Source organism: Sparus aurata, chromosome 18 (genome assembly GCF_900880675.1).
Source record: "Sparus aurata chromosome 18, fSpaAur1.1, whole genome shotgun sequence".
Taxonomy (NCBI): domain Eukaryota; kingdom Metazoa; phylum Chordata; class Actinopteri; order Spariformes; family Sparidae; genus Sparus; species Sparus aurata.
This window is the reverse complement of record NC_044204.1, coordinates 33,691,957-33,712,536: the sequence shown is the minus strand read 5'-3', so window position 1 is coordinate 33,712,536 and position 20,580 is coordinate 33,691,957. Positions and strand designations below refer to the sequence as shown.

Genomic DNA, 20,580 nt, shown 5'->3' with positions numbered 1-20,580 from the left:
ATGTCAGCGCGACTGTGGAAAGATTCCTTTCCTGTCACACACACACACACACACACACACACACACACACACACACGCGCACACGCACCAACAACTTCCTTATCACACACAATCTCTTTTCACACAAACACACACCAACTCGCCTTGCCTTTTTTATACTTTCTCAAACAAATCACACAGACTTTCTTCCTCTCTTTTGCTCTTTTACACAGACACACACACACACACACAGCGACACACACTTGGCAGGATGTGCGGGGAGAAAAAGGGGCCGAAAGACAACACCGAGATTAGGAGGCTTTTGTCACGGCTCTGTGGCAGACTTTAAAGGCCTTGGCTCCCTTCCCCTCTGCCAGATTTCTTTCTTTTCTCACCCTGTCTGTCCACATCCCTCTCTTTTCACGGGGGGAAGGTAAACATTTGGTACAGAGAGACGGAGGAAGGGTGGAAGGGAGGGATGGGTGGAAGAAGGATGTAAGCCGCCTGTTGCCCCCTTTTAGCCTCCTTTTTGTGTTTCTGTTTTGCTAGCGTTAGAGGCGGCTTTGTGGCTGTGTGGAGGATGAGCGCAGAGAGGGAGAGGTATGCAAACAGATCAGCGCTTCAATGCCGGCCAGGTGTCTGTGTTGTTTCCCATCTGGGGGTTGTATGCGAGTGTGTGTTCCGTCTCTGTTCCCAGGTGAGTGTGTGTGTGCATGTATAGCTATCTCTCTGGTTTTCTATGAGTGGATGTGTGTTGTGTTTTCTCCCAGGTGCATGTCAGTGTGTGCGAGCCCTTCATGGTCACTGACTCCATTCACCTGAGCCGTCCTTTCACAGTGAAAAGGCAGTTGCCGGTAGAAAAAAAAAAGCTCTTTGGACAGCTTCTCTTCATCACCAACCGCAGCTGCTGTTGACTCAAGCGCCCAGGAATCTCCTCCGTGGAGTTCACACCCTTTTCAACCAGCCAACCGCACGCCAGAACCCACTCTGAGAGCGAGCAGAGAGGTCCTGCAAGACCTCGAGGTCTGCAGGACTAAACATTTGCTCTGGCAAAGGACGAGATTTAGTCAGCCAACTTATCGGCCGGAGGAAGCAGGAGGGCTGCAGCAGAGAGGAGCAAACCTTCACCCAGAACTGTGATGGCTTATTTGCTTAACAATAAATTCTAGTAAAAGGTATTTCACCGACCGAGCGAGAAAATGCTCCATCGCTCTGGGAAAACTGGACTTGCATAACCTTAAAGTCCGTAGCCTCACATCACATCATTTTCAGTTATTGTGGTTTAAATATTTGCGTCTTGTGAACAGTGTTTCTGTTTGCTGTGTGGCAGAAGTGATGCTGAGTGAAGGATCCTGTCAGCAGCGGCTCGTCCTTCATCTCAGCAGCTCAGGAATGTCGTGGTTCGCACCGAAGCACATCTTCCCTCTTCAGAAACTCTTATCAGGAAACTCTTTTTCCGGCTGAGTCGAGGCGTCCGCCGCCAAACAACAACAACCATGTTCATGTTCAAAGGTCTCCGTGACATCAGCGCTCACAGAGATTTCTATAGGTTCACACTTGTCTTCCGAAGCGACTGCAGCTCATCAGGAGAGTTTATCAGATGACAAAATATGTTCCATTCAGATTAAAGACGCATTATGTAACACACATCCTCTGGTCTGTGAGTCGTATCAGATTATAATCAGCGATGGTGGCTGTTAATCAACGAGGACAACAATTCCCACGACCCCGAGTCACGAATGTCTTTTGCTTTAATTGAGAGATTAGAGTGTTAAAAGCGACAGACAATCTGCATTCAGATTTCATATCATGTAAACAAAACATTTATTTCATCTACAAAAGATACAGTATGTAAGTGAACACATCAATTGCTACATAGTGTAAAAGAAGCCTGGTTGTTTTTGTTCTTTATTATATATCATAATTCTATAATTTCTCAGTTATTACAAAGGTTTTTTTTCTCAAATTGCTCCTTAACAACCATCTTGAAATGATACCTCTTTATATTACTAACAGGAATTTGGAGCTCTTGATGTTTTATAATCAGGACATAAAAAGCCAAAGTGACAAAGTTTCATGATTTTATTTTGAAAAACTAAAGGGCAATTTAAAAAATGTGGACTTTCTGTTTAAAAAAACGTGTTTTAAAGGCCGAGAAAACAGAATTAAAGGACGCAGCCTCCGAAAAAACACACGGGAGACTTTAAGCTAACGAAGTGCTCCTATTGGTCCCCAGTGTTTGTGTTATTGTTCCTAATTTATCTGAATGGTCACTTGAGACGTCAAACATCTGCAGGAATGTTTTTACAGGATAATCTCTGCTCTTTGAAACTCTGCATGTTTACTGTGAAACTTTCACTGTATGTTGACTTCCTGACCTGGATCTTATAATCTCAATGACACTTTCACCTAATTAAACAAAAGGTTAATAAAATAAACACACAGATGATACGTTTGTGTTTGTTTTGCTCCAAGAATTTAAAAAAAGATTAACTTAGATTCTTTGGCGGTCTTTTAAATATATCTATTCACGCTTAGAAAGAGAAAATAAGACAAATCGTCCTAATTTAAACATGCTACTTTAACCAGAGTACAGCAGAGACGGATGGGACAGAAGGTGTCGGGCCTCCCCGACGTCTCTTCCTCCCTTCCTGCTCTTCACACTCTTCCCTGATCTCTTCTCCATGTTCTCATCTCAGTGAGCTCAACACATCTGTCAGCAGCTCGGCCCGGTGTCATCCTTCTCCTCCCTGCGCCTCCTCTTCATCTTTTCCTCCTCTGTCTGTCTGTCCTCCCCGTCTTCCTCCCCCCCTCCCTCGGCTCTTCAAGTCAATCAAATTCACAGGAGGCGAACAGGAACACACACACACACAAAAAAAAAAAGCAGGAAAAGGCTAATCTCTGAGATAAGACGAGGATGAGAACAACCCTGGAAAAGTCACATATTCTCCTCGCACGGCATCTGCGGGCCTCGAGTGTTTTTGTTATCTGACACTTACAGAACTGAAAATGTCTTTCATAGCTTTAAATATCACAACTCTGCTGTTAATGTGAATCATGTCCAGGGTCAGTGAATCCCAGAGTTAGGTCAGAAAGTCATGAGTAACTGTCGACTTTGCAAACATGTCAGAACGGCAGATTCCTGTATGATGAGTCGCCTCTTTGTATATTTTCGCTGTATTATTTTTTCCGCTCCCCAGTTAATCCTGAAAGCTACGATCCTATTTTGGTCAAAATATACAAACTTGCGTAGCGTATGGGGCCTTTATATATGTGACTTTCTTATTAAATGTAAATTAAAACTGTGCCAACAAGGACAGCAGAGCAATAACACAACATGTGGAGTATGTGTAGCTCTCATGAACCCTCCTGTACTAAATGCCAGACGGACAAGGTTAGCGTTTAGCTGGTGAACACAGTCGAACGTTTAGCCGCTGAAGAGTCACGTATTTTCCTCGGGAGTTGGTGGAAATCAAGCTCAAAGGAAAGTGAATATTTGTGTGGACAGGTTTCTCACTGTACATGTTGGCTTTATCGTTCTTTATCCCGTAATAATAAACCTGCAGGACTTCAATCTCCACCTTCTGACAGGCTGATGTAAAAACACGTCACTACTGTTGGACTGAAATACTCAGGTGATGGTAACATTAACATGTCGCCGGGTCTCATCACAAGTCGGCCTCCAGATAAAACTAGCCGTTTTTAGACAGAGCACCAAGCCGACAATTTGCCCGTCCTTTTGGCGGCTCGGTCCGCAGTTTTAGACAGAGGGCAGCAAATTGGGGGTCTGTTTTGGCCCGCTGATTTGCCGCCTCGGAGGGTACACTTATATCCGCCTCGCCTGCGGAGGCGATCCGAGGCGAAAATGTGCCGGCCTCTGCGTGAGGTGGGCGGGGGTGTCAATGACCTGCACTGTTGTGCGACACTCAGCTGATGAGTTTTAAAACCAAGAAACGCTGATCACAGCAGCCAGTCCATCACTTCATCCACGAACATTAACATGAGCAACTGGACAGCCGCTGACATCCAGGAGATGCTAGCGTCTCCTCGGTCTCTGTAGCTGTTTGGTTGTGTTAGCTTGTTGTTGTGTCGGCAAGCTAAGAACGGTCGCTACTTTCAAATTAAAAGCTCCCCGCTAAGAACCCAGTTCTAAACTCCAATGGGGTGCAATGTAAAGCTCTTATTTTGAAGACAAATTCTATGTCACCGTTCACAGCCCAATTTAGAGCTTCACGTCACGTCACATGTTTGCGCCTACCTCAGAGGCGCTTTTGGAAAAGGAGGAATATTACGCCTCGGTTTTAGAAAGACAGGCCGGCACATTGCCGTCCTTACCTTGGAGCAAATGTGCCGCCTTTCTATCTAAAAAGGGCTTCTGATTTAATTCTAACAGTAACAGAATCATTTCAGGTCTGTTTTCTCTCCGTCACCTCACAGATTCCAGTACAGAACATCACGGCACCGTGGGACAGTCTTTAAGAGAAACGTCCTCCTACAAAGGCCAGTTGACCAGGGGGGGCTGGGTATTCCTAATCTTTTGTTATATTATTATGCATTTGGTCTCAGACATCTTGCCCACTGGTGCCTGCCTCCAGAGCGAGCTCCGCCCTGGTACTGCATCGAAAGCACTCTATGCGATGCGCTACCTCCCATCCACTTTATCTCAGCCGTATTGTCTGAAGAAGCGCAGACTCATCCCATACTTGCGAACATGCAATTGATTTGGAAAATAATTTCAATTAAGATTAAATCTAACCCCCATCTGAATTTATCAGCAAGCATCTGGCTTAATCCTAGATTAAAAATAGAGAAGAAACCATTTCTTTGGAAGCAGTGGGTAGATAGCGGTATTTTGGTACTAGGGGATTTATATGACAAAGGCATAATGAAATCATTTGCGGCTCTGAAGCAACAATTTGGTCTCCACCAGCAGCAGTTCTGGAGATATCTTCAAATTAGGCACCTTCTAACTCAAACATTTGGCTCCACTTCATCCGCCCCGCCTAATTCTGATGTCCTCTCTAATGTTGTTAAAATATTTGGTACTGGTCACGAGGCTTCCAAATATTATTCCATGCTGCTTAAATGTTTTAATAATCCTGGCCTTAATCTTAAATCAGTCTGGGAGACGGACCTTAATCTATCTTTCACTACGCAGGAATGGAATAACATTTTAAAGAACAATAAAAAATTATCTCGGGAACTCAGAACTAGACTAGTACAGTTTAAGATAATAAACAGGGTATACTGGTCCCCCTCAAGGTTATTCAGGGCGAAATTAAGAGACAGCCCAAACTGCTGGAGGTGCGGGGTGGGTGTTGGCACTCTTTTCCATATGATGTGGTCCTGCTCTGTAGTACAAAAATTTTGGACCGCTGTCCATGAGAATATAAAAATTATCTTCAAATTAGATATTCCATTCTGCCCGAATTTGTTTGTTCTTGGTGACCCTCTCCCTTTGAAACATCTTCCTGTGTCACAGGCAGACTGGGTCCAGACATCCCTTATGTTGGGGAGAAAACTTATTGTGACAGAATGGAAAGCGACCTCCCTGCCGTCAGTCAGGATATGGTTTTCTCAGCTTGGCATAGTGGCCGCACATGAGCGCCTTTCCTTTAGGTTGGCTAATCAGGTAGATAAATTCACTGCAAAGTGGGGGAATTACATCTCCTTTATCAAAGGTCCTCAATACAACTAGGTAACAACAGACCAGCTCAAATTTTTAAGAGATTATTTTGAATCATGATACATGCTGCTTAACTGTCTGCACGTCTGCCAAAGTATTGTTATATATGTGCAAATGCGTATGAATGTCTGTTTTTTTTTTGTCATTTTTAATTTAAATTTCAATTACCTATTATTATTTGCATTGTTAATTTTTTTTCTTACCCAGTCTGTGTCTGCAGAGTTAGATTTGTTTTTTTTTTTTGTTTTATTGTGTATGGTGTTTTTCCTTTTTATTGTTCATGTCTTGTCTCTTTCTTGTAGCTCTGGGTTGATGACTGTCTGGTGTGTTGTTTTGTCTTTGTTCTAAAACAATAAAAAATGCTGATCACAAAAAAGAGAAACGTCCTCCTCCTAAATAGTTGTAGTCGTGAGAGCTGCAGCCGGCGTTTCATCCGTCAACACGTCCGTCTGCCGGAGATGACAGACGGACGGTGCGGCCCGTTGCAGATGGAGGGCGTGAAGGCCCGGCATCCCTCTCTGACTCACTGAGAAGAGAGAACGCTGTTGAGAGGACGTGGCACTGCAGCGGGGCGGAGGTGGCAACACAATCAGACAATAACAGACGACTTCAAACAGATCGACGCGTGTTTTCTCTCTGATCTCAGCGACAGGACGCCGCTAACCTTCCACGTCTCCAACAAACATGATCAGAAACAAACGTAGATTGAACTTTTTCTCTTTTATTGGCACCGATAACATGATTACAATGGGAGAAAACAAAACTTTTAACCTAGATGACAATAGACTGTACAAGATTGTCGATACAAAGATTATCGATAAAATTTCGTATATTCCGTCGGCACGTATAAATACAGTATCTTACAATGACATGAACAGGGTCTCTGCTACATAGCTTACATTACTATTAGAACACAAAATCCACTCATGCAAGTATAATGCCCAATTATATGAAAATAAAAACCAACATGTTTAACAGAAAATAAATTAGAAACACATGTTCTTTTCTTTTAATCTTTGAGCTTTTACAATGTTTTCCTGGGCCGATGTGTTGCTAGAGCTCCTGACTGGTCCAAACTTCTCCCTAAACGATCCGACAGATCCTAAAATCTCGACGCTAATGTCATTCCATGTACATGCTAGTGGTTAAGTGCACACATACACAGTCTGTTGATCGGCAGTCCTTAAGCTTTCGACACAAACACGACGAGACAAACACGTGAAACGGAAAAAAGAAGGCGACTTTATCTGACGACGGTTTTCACAGAAACAAAACAAATAAAGCTTCGATTGAGAAACGTTTTTTTCATGTTTGGAAACTTTTCCGACCCCGCGAGCGTCGGAAGGCGAAAAGTTTTAAATAAAAAGAAAACGCGCTCCAGCTGTTCAGAGCGACTCCGTCAGCAGATGTTTCAAAGCAGCAGAGACGGGAGGACGCGAAGAATGTGATGATGATAATGTCTCAAGGACTATTTTCAGTTTACAGCTGAAGGAAGATAAACAGAATGTGAGCTCACTCCTTCCTTTTCCTCAGTTACTTTTATCTTAATTTGTTATTTTAGATGATTTTTGTTGTGATGCGTGAACGGAGAGACGAGAGCTTGAGAGGTTAATAATGTGTGGGAGTATGAGATGCACATTTTGTTTATTTATTCATTAATCTTCATGCAGATATACATTTGTGGCTCATCTGATTGGAAGGCTGCAGGTTTTATTGACCACCTCACATCTGAAATATAAAATGAAGGAGGTTGGACACCTGACGTGTAGTTGGTTGCAAAGCTCTGATCTGCAGGTCCACGGTCGAGAAAACAAACCAATAAATATAAAAACTGAAATTGTCAGGAATTATCCATACAGATATATATATTTGAACATTTTCCTCCTTGAGTTTAAAGATTTACGTGCAACGCTTCATGCTACAGAACGAGCACATGTGTAACTAAAGTTCCCAGGTGATTTCCGTAAATCACTTCCTGTCACATGGTTGTTTAAACGCAGCCTTGTAAAGTTCTCACCGTTGGGTTTTTGCAGAGAGAGAAACGCTGACGTACTTTAATAATTCACATAAAACCTTCTCTTTTACGTTGGAACATCTGCGGACAGAGTCGCCCCGCCGCCTCAGATGAAATCTAAAATCTTATCTCAGCGTATCGTTTTACACATTATTCATATAGTGGTTAGATTCATGAACGCACACACAGGAACAACAGGAGGAACATCTGAGAGGGAGCTTAAGAGTCCGACTGTGTCGTCAGTGAGCGGGTCTGCTGAGGCTGGTTCTGCTGAGGCTGGTTCTGATGAAGCTGGTTCTGATGAGGCTGGTTCTGATGAGGTCTGGATCCGGGTGCGGTGTGAGGAAACAACCCGCCACCTTCCAGGGGCAGTGAAACGCAAAAAATACAAGAGTACAACGAGAACAGAAGAAGAAACTCGCAGTCAAACAAATACACGAACAAACCAAGTAACAGGATGGGAATCAGTGTGACACGCTGCTGCTGCTGGTTCTGGTTCTGGTTCTGCTGATCATTTGGATGCTTTAGTTGCAGTTTTTTTAAACCATTTTGGTCTTTATGATCATTTTTGTATTCAGTGTAATCCTGTTATGATTCGTCTGATGTCTCACCTAACGAATATGATCCTAATTTTATATCAACTTTCTACAATTTGAGCTGATTCTGTTTCAAATGACATTAACAAAAGTCCAAATATGTAAAAGTGTAATCCAATACTGAGAAAATACCTTAAAACAGGGTGCAGCGTTATCTTTTTTAAAAGTTTTACCAATTTAAATTCCAATTTTACCATCAACTCAACAGATAAACATTGTTTTTATTTGACTGGCATGTGAAGCAGAAACTTTAGAAATGATTTAAAACATCTCGTAAAGGTGCGCTGTGTAGTTTAGGAAAAAGGAAACTCAGAAATATAATATTTACCATGTGAATAAGGTAATAACACACGCATAGACATATTTATTTGGTGTATATGATATAAAATATGGTATAAAACTGTGTTGTTCTCTGAGGAAACTGTTTATTCAGTCGTGTTAATCAAATAATTCAGAGTTTCCTTCCCCAAAACTACAAAATGCACCTTTAAAGTGGTCAGTAAAACTAGTGGTCAGTTAAGATATACAGAATCAAATCAAGAAATCGACGTTTTCAAAGCGCTGAGAGAAGTTTACAGTTTGGATCCTGCTGATCAACGTCACCTTCTGCTAAATGTTTGACTCTGAATCAATCATTTTAATCTTATCAGCTTCTTCTGATCAAGTGAACATCGGGCTCTGCAGGTGAGGAGACAAACCTCCACCCAAACCTTTTTCCTCGTTGGGTAATAAAAGAAAAGAGGTTAAACTGTGAGGCGCGTTCAAGAAGAAGAAGACGACGTGAAGTCTCGTCCTCAGGTTAGTCAGACTGAAGCTCCTAAATCTCATAACAGGTTAACGAGAAGCTGCGACACATCTAATGATCCAGCAGCGATCCACACAATCTGTAAGCAGTTCTCAGAAGGCACCGCGTGTTACATCCGGGCACTGTTGGTCTTCCCTTTGTGCTGTTTGGCTAAAAGAGTTTAGCGAGGACGTTTGACACGAGGAGAACTGATATCCTTTATCCCTCTTTCCTTAAAAGGCAGCGAGCCATCAATCAAAGCTGAGGAGGAGGTGACGTGGAAACGGGGGGGGGGGGAAATGGCGCCTTTTTTCTCCAGGAAGTTAAAGGAGCAGAAAACTGTCAGTCGGTGTGCTCACGGAGGAGATCCTGTACGCACTGTAGCTGCAGATTAAACCGGGAAGAGACGTTCCGTGCTTCGGTTTCACATCAGTACACAGAATAGCAGCAGAAGCAAAAACCAGCAGCCGTCGTCCTCGCCGAGGAAACGGGGAGATCGCGTTGATTTGTTAAGGCTCAGTTGGGCTGAGAACGGCGCTACACGTACAGTACATGCTATATTGTTCTTTATAGATGATCCGGGATGAGGCGGCGCGCTAAACGCAGCGTAACTCTGATCCGCTACGTACGCGAGTGGCCGTACTTGGGAGATTTGCAGCGGAGGCGAGCTGTGTTTCTGCTTTTTTTTTGAGGAGGTTGCGGTTGTGTCCGAAGAACTAAAAGAACAGAGACGGATAAAGAAAAAAGACTCGTATAAAAACTCGGCTTGAGTAAAACATGCTGTGGGATTTTTTTTCCTCTCGTACATTTCACTGGATTCACCTCCAGACCGGCTTTAAAAAAAAATAAGGATCTTTGTATTCTCTCTTTACATTCTTCATTGTTTGTGTCTTTTATATAAATCCGTGTCTGCAGCATAATGAGGAAGAGTTGCGTGATCCCATGTTTTTTTTGTTTTATGAATCCTCATGGTCTCCTGCACGTAGCTTTCATTAGCGTGGACTGTTGGATGTAGCTCGCCCTCGCCGCTAACACTGGTAGTGGATGTGCTGGTGCTGGTGTACTTTCCCGTCCACGTGTGAGTGAGTGTGCGTGTGAATATCCGTGTAGATCTTTGGGTAGACCTTCGGAGCCAATCCGGCGCCTCCCTGAGCGAGGAGCAGCTGCTTGTGGGCGATGTAGTCCTCGTACGAGAGGCAATCTTTGTCCCCGCTGGCCGGCTGAGAGGGCGCCGCCGGGCAGACCCGGTCACGGTTTGTTGCAGGTAGACGCTGGGGGGCGGGAAGAGCAGAGGAGGAAGTAGAAGAAGAGGAGCAGGTGCGTTTTGATTGGCAGAACCAGAGGAGGGCGGTGCCTAAGATGAAGGCGACGCCAGCTGGTATTCCAATGATGACGGGCCACGGGAGGCTCGGGGACGTGGCTGTCGGGACGGCGTTGTTCTGCGGCTTCAGATCTGTAAAGACGAGAGGAATTAATAAATGTATGAACGATGGGAGAGACAACAGAATCATCTGTGTGGACTTTGACAGTTAGCTTAACGTTAGCTTAACCTGTAGGCGGCTGCTGATGCTAGCAGGTTGTTAGCTGATGATGCTAGCTGGGGATATCACAGACAGAGCTGTTTGCTTTGTTGCTCGCTAAAGAGATTGTAGCTGAGGAACATCGCTGTTTAGCTGCTGATCTACATAAACATAAACACTTCTCTATGTGTGCACGTTAGTTTCTCTCTCCGTCTTCCTCTGACCTGGCAGCACCGTCAGGTAGGCGCTCCTGAAGCTGTAGCCCATCGTGTTGGCTCCCAGGCAGATGTACATGCCGGCGTCCTCCTCCTTGGCTCTGGTTATCAGCAGCTTGTTGAGGTAGGATCCATCGGGACGCGACCAAACCTCCCCTGTAGGCAGGACCACAAATCTGTGGTCTCCAACCTTTAATTCAATCACACAAAGAGCAAGTTTATTGAATCAAATCCAGCGAATATTTCTCGTTAACCATTAGAGGATTATGTTTACACGGTGATGTGTGTTTGTACCTCTATCGTGGAGTTGAATTTGTTCTCGTCACCGGGTTCAACTCTCTTGAGCCACTGAATAACCGGCTTGACGTCGCTGCGGACTTTACACTGGAACGACGTGGTTCCTCCGTAGTCCACGGTGGTGTTGACGGGGTGCGTCCCGGTCAGGATGGGTTTGGAGTTGGTGCGCTCTGAAGAAAGGAACACAAACACGGATAAAAAAAAATTAGATTTACTTTGTCAAATTCAGCTGTAATCAGAATTAAATCCACGGCGAGGAAAGAGTTTGAACTGTTTCTATTCAGCGTGTTTGCGCTGAATGAAACTCACAAAAGAGCGCCGAGGCCCTGAGAGGATATAATGTGGTTTGCGAGCATTATTTGCACAGTATCCGCTGTATTCAGCGCCACATCCTCCCTCTGTGCTGCAGACACACAAACAGATCTCTTATCTTCAGCTCCTGTCTTTTCTTTCTCGGTTTATACAGCAGAATAAACACACCTGCCCGACATTCAATAGTCTCTTTTTTTCCCCACTATCAGCAAATCTCACAAGGACGTAACCTGAGAAAATTAGATTTCCTTTTTTTTCTTTTCTTTCTTGTTCCTGTCTGACATCAGCTGTAGTTTCCAGGGAGGCTCGTGTGCTTCTGCAAAGACGTAAAAAGCTGAAGACTTTCTGGTTTAGTTTCCTTCGTTTTCTTCAGTGTGCGTGTAGTGTAGCTGCAGAGGGCTCACAGCGCTGTAAAGTTAAATGTTTTAAATGTGTTAATGTAGTCGCAGCACGTCGCGAAGGCATCTGGTGAGCACGGCTACGTACAATCAAATGCAAATGAACCACAAACACAAACAACGCTGCCAGAAGTCATCCAGCGAACACGTGGAAGTTAAAAGTTCAGTGTGAAATCTCTTGATATCATTTGATGCATCTCACCTCGGAGTTCTAGTCAGGCAGGTGAATTCTACTATATTCTTATTATTTTACACTTATTATTGTAAGTTTCTACGTTCTTTGTGAGAGCTGTACTCGTCTTCTTTCACACAGCTGTTAGAAAGAAAACCAGACGATGACTGACAGCAGGGTGAATCCACGCTGATAGACAAAATGTCACATTTGACACAAGCGAGCATCGGTTTTGATTTACTTCCTGTCTAAACATGTGTGTGTGTGTGTGTGTGTGTGCGCACGTGTGAGCGTCTCTCAGGAAAAAGACTGCAGCTGCACTTTAATGTGCAACAGATGTGTGGAGTAAAGCGAGAGCAGCCAGTCGGAGGTTTCTCCTCGACAGAGCTATCACGTTCGGTAACGAACAGTTCTGCGCCGCCGAACGGCTTAACGTTAAATCATCCAGCGACAAACCAACGCGTCAGGAAACACTCGCGGCTCATCGTCTCACACGTGCTGCGCGCTCTTCAGACTGAAACCTGCTGAACATTCCTCGCTCGCTCCGCTGGTGTTCACTGACCGACCGGCCTGCTGGTGATCAATAAATGCCGCTGAAGTTAAAGGACGGCTTTCAGAAGCTATTTTAAACTTCTATTCGTGGAGCGAGTCATTAGCGAGCACACTGGTGTGTGTGTGTGTGTGTGTGTGTGTGTGTGTGGCCTGCAGCTCCGCTCTGCAACCCACCGTCGTTAAATTAATAATTCAAGCAGCATTGAAATGAAAGTTTGGACGTGTAAATTCAACCTGAATGAGACAAATCTTTGGCAGCGTTTCCCATGAAGAAACCGTCTCACAAACAAACAGTCTCTCTCTGTGAGAACAGGATGAAATCCGTCCTCAGGTCGTTTCCACAACAGACTAATCAGCGATGCTTCAGCCTGATCACTGTCTGCAGACTCTCTGCCAGCAAATCATTTAAACAGCGGAAGAGTAAATGATGGTGTTCTTGATCGTACGATGTTAAGACGTTCGACATAATCAGTGCGTTGTGAGTCAGGATGGAAACAAAAACCATCTCAAACCCCGTTATTACCTCAGACAGGTCAGACACACGCTGTGTACAGCTGAATGTGTGTGTTGTTGTTGAGGTGGGAGACGTTCATACATCAGCAGGGACAAAAATGTTCTTCCTGATGTGTCACAGTGTGAAATAAACACTTTCCTGGAACTGTAAGTTAAATATCTTTGTGTTCTCTCCTGCAACACTGAAACTGTCCGCTTTCCTCTTTAACATCAATCTTTAATCAAACTATCAGAGCTGAAAACAAACAGTCTTTATCTTTGCAGCGTGCGACGACTCACGTATGACTTCCACCTTGTAGGTGGCGTTGATCTCTCCGGCTCTGTTGGAGACGTGGCAGGTGTACTTCCCGCTGTGCTCCGGCGTCAGGTTCTTCAGGCTCAGAGTCCACCTCTTCTTCTTCCCTTCCTCTCCCTCCTCGTCCGCCAGCGGCCGACTGTCCTTCAGCCACACGATGTCGGGGCGAGGGTATCCGCTCGCCGTGCACTTCAGACGCACCGAGCTGCCGACCGGCCGGGCGATGACGCGCTTCCTCATCTTCGACGGCTGCGTGAAACGTGGACGCACTGCGAGCGGAGACGTGAGAATTCAGTTACAATCAGAAAGAGATTAAAACAAAGTGTGTCTCCTCTGGCTGCTGGTGCAGGTCAAGAGATTAATAACACAGAGATTAATAACTTTCTGCCTCTCGGTGAGCTACAGATGGAAACAAGACGGGGAGGAAGGGAAAAGAGCGAACAGAAGAAGTTATTAGCAGAGATAAACGGTTTACAGAGCAGTTTTATATTTACAAGCAGTGTTCAGCTCTGCAGACCGGTGGAAACAGAACGGACCGGGACAGATCACGGGATCCATCAGAGAGTCTTAAATGTGACTTTTATAAGAAGTACAGAGCGATCAAAGCCAAGATATCTGCAGCGGCTGCGAGACAGACGGAGAGCTCAGAGATGTTTGAAGCCTCGGGAGCCGGTTTCTATCAGAGACGTCACTATTTTCACTATCAGACAAATAAAAACAGATTTAGGATTTAGAAGACACGTTTTAATTGATCTTTAGAAGACTTTACAATCTGTTTCCTTGAGATTTCCTCTTAAAACCCTTCAGTTATTCTTCTGTCCGTCATCAGGCTCATCTGACATGTTGGCCTGATAATTATAAAAGTACTGTTATGTATTTTTAATCAAACATAAAAGATTTCAGAGCAAAACTAGTGAAATTAATTTGTATATAATAACTTGTTTAAATGTGAAATGTGTCAAAAACTTTTGCTTTTCAGTCCAGAAGTTTTGTCTGCATTACATTCTCATTACAATAAATAAATAAATGTCTTGGCAGCTATTTTAAAAAGAGAAAGAAGCTGTTAACGGACCGACTGACAGGATATATGTCTTTTTTAAAACATATGTTGAGTAAAAATGAAGATATCGTGTCGAAGCACCTAAATTAAAAGTCTTTAAAGTATCGAAAGCTATTTTCTAGCAATAAATGTACTTTAAGGATCAAAACACAAAGAAGTGTTAAAGTAAATTCAACATATATTTACATGAATGTATAAACTGTATACTACTTCTGGAGTTTTGACCTCTTTACGCTGTTTTCCTCCTCTGAGCACCTCGGACGAAGGTGAAGCTCGACTCCACGTCCTCCATTGTTTCACCTCGTCAGGAATGCAGCGGCAGATAAGGAACATAGCTGCAGCTGCAAACCTCTGAGATGAGATCAAATTCACAGCGATATAACGATATAAATCCTCTGAAGAGTTCTGTGGAGCTCCGTCAGCACGCAGACATCGTATCTGCGTTCGATCGGTTTGATGAACTGCGTGTCGTCGCGTCTTTGTTGCTCGATCGGGCGTTTACTGGTCGAACCCTCGCAGACATCTGCAGCAAACTCATTCATTTTCCTCTCATGATTATTCTGCTCTGGCGCGTAGCATTCGTTTACGCGCCATGAAATCAGTTTATCTCTGAAGTTAATAATAATAATAATAATGATAATCAGCATCCAAACACATGACGTTCAGGCCTTGAGTCTGTTTTCTCCTGGCTGAAACATTCTGACGTGTTTCCACAAACAAGAAAATAGAATCAGGAGAACTTTGAGTCGCAACACAAGATCTGGTTACGTAAGATTAACTAACGTGGCAGCGCGCCTCCGCGTATATATACACAACCTAATGAGCTGTAATAAACCTAATTGTTTTGTTTGAGTGAACAATGTTTGAATCTCTTCCTCCTCAGATTCCGTGTTTTCCACTGATCGGCACCTCTGGCTCCGTTTTTGTTCACAATCGCTGGTCTTGAAAGAAACCGACAGATTTTCCACCTCAGATCATTCAGCCGAGAGAAAAAAGTACAGAAGAAGTTCTGATTCAACTTCTTTACTCGAGTAAAAGTTAAAGTACTGAGTCAATTTCTTTACTCGAGTAAAAGTAGAAGTACTTTATCACAAATCCAAGTATTTTTTAGACCTTAACATTAAAATTCAAACATTTTCAGGGATTTCCAGCCTGACTGACTTGCTGAAATCAGTCTTGTGACTCAAGTAAAGGACAGATACCTGAAGATACCTTCAGTACAATAAAGAAGTATTTGTACTCTGTTACTTCCCTCCTCTGAATCCTTTCTCAGAAAACATAAAACGGTCAGTTAACCTCATCCGACGGCTCCAACATCCACGTCGCTCTGTGAAGCATCCACTCACACAAAACGCAACAATCAGAGAAAAACACAGATCAAAGAGGGAAATGAAAAAAAAAAAAGGATCCAGTCGGGAGTGAGGAGAGGAAATCACTCGCAGGAGCGCTTGATTTTTACAGCCCTCATGTTCCAGCCGCAGCAGATAGCCATCAACCGGGGCGATAAATCAGCCTGAAACTACCGAAGCTGCGTCTCTTTCCTTCGGACGCGGTTATTATTCCAGCTCCGGGTAAACAAACAGGCGGGAGAGTTATGTGACGGGTCTGCGCTCAAACGTGGAGATTTCACTACGGCTTCATTACTCAGCGGAATATAGTTCTCTGCTGACCGGCAGGAAGCTGGGCAGGATGACAGAACAAACAAACCCCGAAGGCTTTTAAGTCTCCACTTTTACCCCCCCGAGTCTAAGAAAAGAAAAGCTACCGGACTGCAGCTGAACTGTGACCAGACTGAGTCAATAGATCTACCAGAGAGTGGAGGAGGAGGAGGAGCAGATGGTGATTCATAGCTCACCGTTTTTGGCAATTTCATCAGCTTTGATGAACACGTTAATTAGCTGGCTGAGATTTATTGGAAATTGGAGGGAAAGAGCCAAAGCAAAGAGCGGCCGAACTGGACTGGAACAAGACGAGATTAGAAAATGAACTGAATACAGCCAAGTGGAGCCGAGATGAACTGATTTATATTGTTAAAGCTGAAGCAAATCAAACAGGAGTTCAGGAGAAAACAGACGGAGAGAGAGAGCGAGCGGAGTTCACGTGAAGGTGAGCGCAGGTTGATAAAAACAGAGGAATAAAAACTGGAGTGACGGCAGAGAAGAGGAGAGAGGGGAGAGACGGAGAGGAGAGGGAAGGAAAAACAGAGCGAGAGGGCAAAAACTGAGAAAGCTGTGATGGAGAGAGAGGAGAGAGAAGAGGGGAGAGGAGAGGAGAGAGAGAGGAGAGAGGGAGAGGAGAGAGGGGGGAGAGGGGAGAGAGGGAGAGGAGAGAGGGGAGAGGGGAGAGAGGGAGAGAGGGGAGAGAGGGGAGAGAGGGGAGAGGAGACAGGAGAGGAGAGAGAGAGGGGAGGGACGGAGAGGAGAGGGAAAGAAAAACAGAGAGAGAGGGCAGAAAACTGAGAAAGCTGTGATGGAGAGAGAGGAGAGGAGAGAGAAGAGGGGAGAGAGGAGAGAGAAGAGAGGAGAGAGGGGAGGGACGGAGAGAGAGGAGAGAGGGGAGGGAAAGAAAAACAGAGCGAGAGGGCAAAAACTGAGAAAGCTGTGATGGAGAGAGGAGAGGAGAGAGAGAGGAGACAGGAGAGGAGAGAGAGAGGGGAGGGACGGAGAGGAGAGGGAAAGAAAAACAGAGAGAGAGGGCAGAAACTGAGAAAGCTGTGATGGAGAGAGAGGAGAGGAGAGAGAGGAGGGGAGAGGAGAGAGAGGAGAGAGGAGAGGAGAGAGGGGAGAGGGGAGAGAGGGGAGAGGGGGAGAGAGGAGATAGGGGAGGGGCGGAGAGGAGAGGAGAGGAGAGGGAAAGAAAAACAGAGAGAGAGGGCAGAAACTGAGAAAGCTGTGATGGAGAGAGAGGAGAGGAGAGAGAGGAGGGGAGAGGAGAGAGAGGAGAGAGGAGAGGAGAGAGGGGAGAGGGGAGAGGGGAGAGGGGAGAGGGGAGAGGGGGAGAGAGGGAGATAGGGGAGGGGTGGAGAGGAGAGGGAAAGAAAAACAGAGAGAGGGCAAAAACTGAGAAAGCTGTGATGGAGAGAGGAGGAGAGGAAGAGAGAGGAGAGGTGGAGAGGTGGAGAGGAGAGGAGAGAGAGAGAGGGAGAGGAGAGGAGAGAGAGGAGAGAGGAGAGAGAGAGGAGGAGAGGGAGAGGAGGAGAGGAGAGAGAGAGGAGAAGGAGGGAGGAGAGGAGAGAGAGGGAGAGGAGAGGAGAGAAGAGGAGAGGAGAGAGAGAGGAGAGAGGGGAGAGAGGAGAAGGGGCGGCTTTTGTTCTGGGTCTCCGGGGCCACTTCAACACTTGACAGTGTAAAAATACTGCCGACTCTCCGACTGACCGCCTCGGATCAGACGGAGAGAGACAGCAGGGTGACTCTGATTCTGGTTCTGACTCTGGGATTCATGAAATTTCAAAGATGAGTGATGCTAATCTGACGTCTGTGCATTCAGTCAAAGCTCAGCAGGCAGTTAGCCTAGCTTAGCTTAATGAATTGAAGCAAGGGGAAACTGTTAGCCTGGTGAAAAAACTGCGCCTGACAAAACACCTCTTAAACGCTTTTAATCAACACAGAAATTGTTTTTTTAAATCAGTTCATTTGCTGAATTAAAGTTGCATCTGCTTCTTGGTGAAGAAATTAAACTGATTATTTACTTCCAGGAACAATTATAGAATCTAAAATTATTAATTTGGCCTGAGAAAAAATTAAAATCACAGTTTTAATGATTATAACGCTTTATTATCTTTCACAATAAAGTTCCCTAGGCCATTGCTAGGTAGCTAATGTAGCCCAGCGCTAACAGAAATGTGAGCTGAACTTGTTATAGCAGCAGGCACCATTACGTTATAGAAAATGTTGATTTTTTTGTACACAGCTCAAAAATATACTGTAAAGATCTAGTAATTACAACTTAAAGGCTCATCAAAACACTAAAACACTAAAACACTGCCCAACACTTTGCATCAGACATAAATACATTTTACAACTCTGGAACATTATCAGAGTCAGGCAAAGTCAGTTTTATGTTTTTTTTTAACTCAAAATCACCATCACAGACGGAGGAAATCACTTTAATCTTTCGTGAAATTGATCACGAGGTAAACAGCAGAGAAACAGTTCACGATATCTATTTGATTTTCTGTGTCTTGATGGATTATATGAACAGAGACTGATGGCGGGCCGATCTCGCTCAAATAAACGAGGGGCTGCAGCCGGTTGGAACGCGAAAGGAGAAAGAATGTGCGTGAAAAAACAAAGAGGGCGAGCGGAGAAAGAGTAAATGTTTGCTGACATTAAAGCGTTGAACGTTCGTGGACGTTTATGACAGAGAGAAGGAGAAAGAAAGAGTCGGATAAAAGGATAAATACAAGCAAAGAAAGACGGGTTGAGTTACATGACGGGGGGACCGGAGAGACGGAGGAGGGAGAGAGGGGGAAGGAATGTGTCCCACCGAATCACACCTTACACAAATAGACTGCTCTCCACTCTGTCAGAGCCAATTATCTGAGCAAACAGCCACCCTGATGTGTGTCTGTGTGTGGGCCGACACCCTCGCCGTCTCCCCCTCCCGCCGCCGCCGAGGTGTTTATCGCACGTCCCGCTACCGGACTTGTTACACACTCTCGGCTATCGTAGGCGTCACCTCTGAGGTCCTCCTTCTCGTTTAAAAATGTTTAAATGCCTGCAGTGATGAGTTCAGATAAGGTGCGAGCGCTCACCCAGTTTCCCAGCCAGCTCCGGGGCGTGTTCAGAGTCGCCGTTGGACGCTCCCGCGCCGCCTCTCGAGCTGGCGTCATCTGTAGAAAGACGAGAAAACGTCGTTAGTGAACTGAAGGAGACCTGGTGCAGCAAACTCACATAGACAGATAAATAACGTGTCGTCTTGTTGCTGCAGTTGCAATAAAATAAGCTGCAAACTGAAAACAAACGTCACAAAGCGTCTCGACCGTCTGGAAATTAGGAGAGTTGTTTTTGGTGTTTTCTATCAGCAGCTGCAGACGTTTTCAGCAGCGGGGTCGTGATGTACGATCGCCTGCTGAGCGTAAATCCAAAAGTTTCAGTGATACATCGGTCTGCTCTCACAGATTGGATGCGCATGAAGCATCGCTGTCGTGAGCGTTTTACAAATATTAAGACCATGTTTGGGCTTTGAAGCTTCAGTGAGAATTACCTGTGAATATCTGAAGCTGTCGAGACTTGTGGTCATTATTCACCTGGAGTATTCTGGTGTTGTAATCGTGTGTCTAGACGCCTTTAAAACCTCACAAGTCAAGTGATGAGCGAGCGAGTTATGAGCTGTTGTGGACACGATGGGTTGAACCGGAGCTCGTCACAGCCCGGCGATCAGATACGCTCCCTCGCTGGGTTTTATTGCACTTATACGTCTCCATTTCTGACTCTTTTTTTTGCTGCAGCCATTTCAAAACATCTTTCCTTGGGATGTCAATCACCACGACGACGGAGGAAGCTTCAAAACTATGAAGCATTTGGACCGAGAGCAGAACAGACAGCTTCCTCCTTTTCAAAGTCAAATTCAAGGACTTTTTATTACATATTAAGATACAGTGCATATATTCAAAATGATGATTTCACTTCATTGCATTGAATCAGATGTGTTTGTGACATAAACAACCAGGTTTATGTTTCGTGACATCATTCTACGGCAGGATGAGAAGTTTCAAAATGTGTCACCTGTTGTTAAGTCGACTTTGCTTCTGTAATCTGTCGCGGTTTCAAACTCTTTATCCAAAATCCAAGAGCTTTTTTAGATAAAAGAAAAAAAAGGGCGTATCAGCGGTCAGAGTCTGATGACAGAGACGCTGGAGGATCGATTACCTGAAGTGGCAGGTAAAATCTGACCAATGGTGAAGCTGTGCTCAGACGACTAAAGCCGAGTGCAGCAACTTCTGACTTTATCAAACTTTATTTCCATCTAGTTCTTTATTCTGACGCTCCATAATGACGAATAATATATGTATGAATGTCCTGATTTGTATTTCAACTAAATGGTGAAGAAAACTGTGACATAAATCCTTCAAGTTCCATCACGTTAAAGACGCAACGATCAGCTGATTCATCGGTCATTTTATTTTAAGTTATTTTTTAGGAAAAATAAAATAAATTCTCTGATTTCAGCGTCTCTGTGATTATTT

The 20,580-nt window shown here is 44.6% G+C and overlaps 1 protein-coding gene across 1 annotated transcript in view; it reads right to left on the bottom strand.

Moving 5' to 3' along the window:
- Positions 1-6,366: 6,366 nt before the first annotated feature.
- The window catches only part of LOC115569299 (fibroblast growth factor receptor-like 1), a 78,150-nt gene continuing 63,936 nt past the window's right edge, over positions 6,367-20,580 (bottom strand). The window contains exons 4-8 of the mRNA XM_030397330.1: positions 19,147-19,224; positions 13,318-13,602; positions 11,089-11,261; positions 10,804-10,984; positions 6,367-10,512 (exon numbers count right to left, since the gene is read on the bottom strand). Of these exons, the coding sequence (XP_030253190.1) occupies positions 10,088-10,512; positions 10,804-10,984; positions 11,089-11,261; positions 13,318-13,602; positions 19,147-19,224 (1,142 nt within the window). The 3' untranslated portion in view covers positions 6,367-10,087. The remainder of the gene's footprint in view (positions 10,513-10,803; positions 10,985-11,088; positions 11,262-13,317; positions 13,603-19,146; positions 19,225-20,580) is intronic.